This window comes from Eurypyga helias, unplaced genomic scaffold (assembly GCF_000690775.1).
Source record: "Eurypyga helias isolate BGI_N326 unplaced genomic scaffold, ASM69077v1 scaffold20479, whole genome shotgun sequence".
In the NCBI taxonomy this organism is placed as follows: Eukaryota; Metazoa; Chordata; class Aves; order Eurypygiformes; family Eurypygidae; genus Eurypyga; species Eurypyga helias.
In genome coordinates, this window is record NW_010271643.1 from 13,621 (window position 1) to 18,465 (window position 4,845).

The 4,845-nt window shown below is 42.9% G+C and overlaps 1 protein-coding gene across 1 annotated transcript in view; it reads left to right on the forward strand.

Annotated features, from left to right (window-relative positions):
* The window catches only part of LOC104515054 (hypoxanthine-guanine phosphoribosyltransferase), a gene marked incomplete at its 5' end in the record, with an annotated part of 18,041 nt that extends 13,502 nt beyond the window's left edge, over positions 1–4,539 (forward strand). Inside the window, 3 exons of the mRNA XM_010158888.1 lie at positions 1,188–1,234; positions 2,965–3,041; positions 3,660–4,539. Coding sequence (XP_010157190.1) covers positions 1,188–1,234; positions 2,965–3,041; positions 3,660–3,707 — 172 coding nt within the window. The remainder of the gene's footprint in view (positions 1–1,187; positions 1,235–2,964; positions 3,042–3,659) is intronic.
* Between the last annotated feature and the right edge of the window lie 306 nt (positions 4,540–4,845).

The following is a 4,845-nucleotide window of genomic DNA, read 5'->3' on the forward strand; positions in this document are numbered from 1 at the left end:
CTGTAAGGTCTCCCCGGAGCCTTCTTTTCTCCAGGCTGAACAAGGCCAACTCTCGCAGCCTTTCATCATAGTAGAGGGGCTCCAGCCCTCTGAACATCTTCGTGGCCTCCTCTGGACTCACTCCAAACAGAGTCCAGTTTCCTAGTGTTTAAACCTGCTGCAGTAATTTGGGTCTCTGTTTGGTTTTTAAATTTTCTTTCTCTCTGACAATTAAGCAGTTGTAAAAGGGAGATGTGAATTAATGCCAAGACGATTTTGTGGTTCTTTTGATGAAACCCTACATCAGTTCTCAAAAACAAAGTCTCACTAGTGTCAGAAGCTGTCTGACACTGAAACTGTGACTGACAAATGAAGCCCTGCTGTCGGGGCGATCCCAGAGGGAACGAGGCCTGTGCTTAATGCGCAGAGTTATGCTGACCTCTGTCTTGACGTTCAGCCATTAACCACCTTTTCTTTTCCTCCCAAAGTCTCTGTATCGCAAAGACAGTGGAAACCCTGTGGGGTTGGTTGTCTGAGAAGAGGTAGAAGGGCTCAGCTGAATGAGAGAATCAGACTAGCAGGGCATTTCTCTCTACTACAGTACCCCCAACTCCGGCTCTCCATGCTCTTTGCAGCTCTGACTGTTAATTCTGGAAAAGTGGAGCTGGTTTGTATCACCTGATCATCAGAACCAATTACATTTTCCTTTGTGGGGGTAATTAGGGCTGGCAGTGAAAAACAGTGGAGGACATGTGGCACAAGTGCAGTTGAGGTTGCATTTAAGCAGCTGAACTTTTGCTTCATAATACTAATGCTTTTGGAAAGAGCTCAGATGGTCTGGCCAGATCCCAAGTTGTCACCTCTTCACCTATAAGCTAGATTGCACCTGAAGTTCCTAACACGCGTAAAAGCCCATTAAGTCACTTTTCACAATGAAAATCTACCCAGGTCAGTACCTCCAGGCCTCTCTCTTGCAAACCTGTTAGTTACCCTTTAGGCTGTGAACCATTCACACTTCTAGGAAGCTTTGATTTTGTCAGTATGACCAGCTGCACCTTCAAATAAAGTAATAGTTTAAAATACGTGTAGTTATGCTTTCAGTTATGCACCTTTGTGCCAGATTCAGCTTGTCTGTCATCAAAAGAGTCTCTTGTGGTTTTACTCACTGCTTTTCCATGTTTCAGTTTGACATTGGTTTTATTTGACAGTTTGTTGGTGAAAAGAACTCCTCGAAGTGTGGGCTATCGACCAGACTGTAAGTGACTTTTTGACAACAGTTATTAATTCCTAAAAGTATGTCAGTGTGCTGTGTGGCCTTTGGTTAAAATCCAAGGATGTTCCAAATCAGTTTTCACTTATGATTCTTGATAGGATTTGCTCTTATTTAGGGAATTAAAATATTTGGAATGTATTTTGACAAGAGTTAATCTGAATTTGGTCTGATTTTTTTCTTAACTTTTTGTAACATTTTACTATATGAAAAGCAGACTTTGATATTTTGGCCCAGGTTACACCCTTTTCATACGCAAAATCTCCCAACTTGCATGTAGTCAAACACTCTGGTCAGCAGAATCTGCTGGATTCACCTTGGGCACTTTTGAGAGCTATTGAGGTGCCTAAACCCAGCCACCCCACGCCATTTGGCTGTCCCCAGGGGCGTAGGAGGACCACGCAGGGTAGCAGCTCTTAGAAAAATCTACAGTGACAAGATGCCTAAATTGGCACAAAACTGGTGATGTCTGAATTACTCCCTTCTTGTCATCTCCTGTCTGTCCTAAGACCATAGCAAAAGGAGTAGAATCCACAGCAGAGACAGTGGTACTGGAGTGACACCTCCTCCTGCCTTGGGAAGGGCCACATGTTTTAGCCCTGTTCCAGAGGCTAAATTCCTGTTAATTTGGACCGTGTACTTTCACTATGAAGTAGGGTGAATTTAGCAGCAGAATTGCACCCTCTCCTGCCTCGTTTCCAAGATGGTGCAGTATTCTGGCACTGAAGTTTTGCAATGCCTTAAAGCTTCATTGAGGTGCTCCCCTCAGTCTAGGGTGCCCCTCATTCCTGGGATCTTTTTATGGGCTTAGCTGGGTTAATGGGCTGCCTTTTGAGCACCTTGCAGCAGATGACTTGTTTTGCCATCTGTCCGCAGAGACAACTTGTTCAGCGCAGGACACGTGAGCTCTGAAAGGAGAGACAAGAGGGCAGTAATGGCTGGGCCTCCGTTTTATCCCTGTGTTGTGAGGCCAAGTGGATGATAAACATTGCCTTAATTTTTCCAAAAGTGCACACAGTCTTTTCTTTGCATGGTACAAATTATCTCCCTGTTTTCTTTAACGACCCTCGTTGTAGCCAGAGAGAAAAACCACACAGCTTTCCTGTGCTCATGAGTCTTTTCATTTTATATTGAAGGGTAAATGTTATATTTTATATAATTTCTTTTTTTTTTGGTCATTTTATAGTGTGTGTGGACAGGTTGGACTGAACCTGCCTGCTCGTGGTGCCTTTGGGTACCCTCCCTGCAGCCCTAACCGAGGGGCAGGTCCAGCTCCCAGAGCTGCTGCCTTTTGAACGATGCTCTGAGGGCGACTCGTGCGTGCCCACCAGTTCCACTGCCTCTGCACGTCAAGCATCTAGGAGGTGCTGGGAAGCAGTGGCTCTTTTTGTGTGTATTTACAAAATTGCTGGAAAACTTCAAGGAATTTTACGTTCTGATAATAATACCCTGTCTGGAGATTTAAGTGCTTCCATTCATTTCCTGCAGGCTGCATGCTAACACCATGCTGCTGCGTGGAAACCAATAAAAACATCTATTCAGTTTTGCTTTAGTTGATAAATTACATCAACAGAGTGAGTTAAAATTCTAAAATAGCTCGAGTATTAAGCTGAGGCTACTTGAGTGGAACAGATAAAATGAGTTAGGATGCTTGCGTGTCTGTCAAATTTAGGAAGTTCTTTTCTAACTTACTGGTGACTTACGGTCTTTTTCAGTTGTTGGATTTGAAGTGCCAGACAAATTTGTTGTGGGATACGCCCTAGATTACAATGAATACTTCAGAGATTTGAATGTAAGTAATTTTTCCCGTCTATTTGTGTCCATTTAAAACTAAGGAGGAAGAAGAAAGGGAATTCTCCTGACATCACTCTCCCTCCTCTGTAAATCCTGCCTTGTGTGCAGATCTGTTCTGTTGGTGGTGAGGCAAGGATGAGAGGAAACCCTAGAGCAGCAGGACAGCGTTTTGGAGCTCTTAGGAAACTGGCATTTATTTTGCAGCGTGCAGAATGGAGGCTACACATCTCCTGTCAGCTCTGAAATAACGTGAAGTTGGTGGGAAGCTTCTTACCGTACCAGACGTCTACAACGAATAAGCACGTTGGCTTAGCTCTGTGGGAGTTGAAGAAGACACCTTGAAAGTGAAGAGGGTTCCCTTTTTATTCTGAGTCGTTAACTCTTCATCTGGGTCTCCCCAGACCCAGCAGACATTGGGTAGGACAGTGAGGGGGAGGAGAAGGAGATTTTTAGAGAACAAAAGGCTGAAGTTGTTCTGCATAAACAGTATCACAGGATGCTTCCCTACTGGAACGAGCGTGGCGTGCTTGTGATTTTTGCAGAAGCACGTTATTGAATACAGAAGTAAAACATGGGTCTCTTCCTTTCCTAACAGGAGCTTTTCATTTTGTTTCAGCATATCTGTGTGATCAGCGAGACGGGGAAGCAGAAGTACAAAGCATGAAAGCCTCGTTCAAGGGCTGTGACAACAGAGCTTTGAAATGTTTTGTTTACTGAGTCCTATCTTTCACAGGCTTCGACCCTGGTACACCAGCTAAACTTGTAGAGTGCCCCAACCCCATTGTCATATGCTTACTATAATTTATTGCATGTACAATATAAGAGCTCGTCTTGTTCATTTATATTTTAGAGATGTAAACAACTAGTGCGATTCTGCACTCCTTATTTTGATTTGCACTATGACTCTACCGACTATTGCTGCCCCTGGTTGGGTTGTGCTGTTTGTGAGCTCCGGAGTCTAACTCTCGCCGTGGTAAATTGCTTAAACCTCATCAACCCAGAACTGAAAGAGTTCAAGTACTGTAAATGTAAAACATTTTATGATAGGGAAGTCTATTAGTAATATTTTTAAAGTCTGTAATTTAAGTTTTATATTTTAATGCACGGATGTGATTGTGATTAATGGATAGTTGCTCCTTTGGGTGTTATAAAGCGTGAGGAGCAGCCAGGTACAGTATCTGTGATCTCCAAGGAGCTCATTCAGATCTCCTGGAGTTGCCTTATTGCTGTAAAGGAAGTCGGGTTGGAAAATGTCTTTTTTTTTTTTTTTTTTTAATTATTTTAAAGGAGATGGAATGGCAAAACAGAGTGTTTAAAAGCTAGTTTCAGTTGAGCTGCCCATTTCCGTTAGATTTTTTTCTTTAAAAATACCCATCAGTCAGTGAAATTGCCTTTTAAATTTAAACAATTTTAATATATTTGTGAAAACCTGTTGTAATGTTTACTTTATAAGATCTACAAAGCGAAGTATGTTAAATAAAGGCCGTCTCTTTAAACTAAGCCCCGTACACCTACGCCACTCGTTCCGTGTATCGAAGCGCTCTTGAACTTCTCCTCTCCGTAATGTTTTTCGTGAGTGTTTCCGACAGCGAAGGCAGACCCCGCGTTTGTTACCTTTGTAGAGCTTTTGGTTAACAGGGACCTGCCTGCGGGAGGGACGGTGAGGAGCCGAAACGCTTTCATATTCCATAACCAACCTAAATTTCAGAGAAAAAGGTTTAAGCACTGTCCTTTGTTCTGTTCTGGCAGAAATGAAGAGTGGAGATTGTATGTTCATTAAACAAATACACCTGACAAAAGCC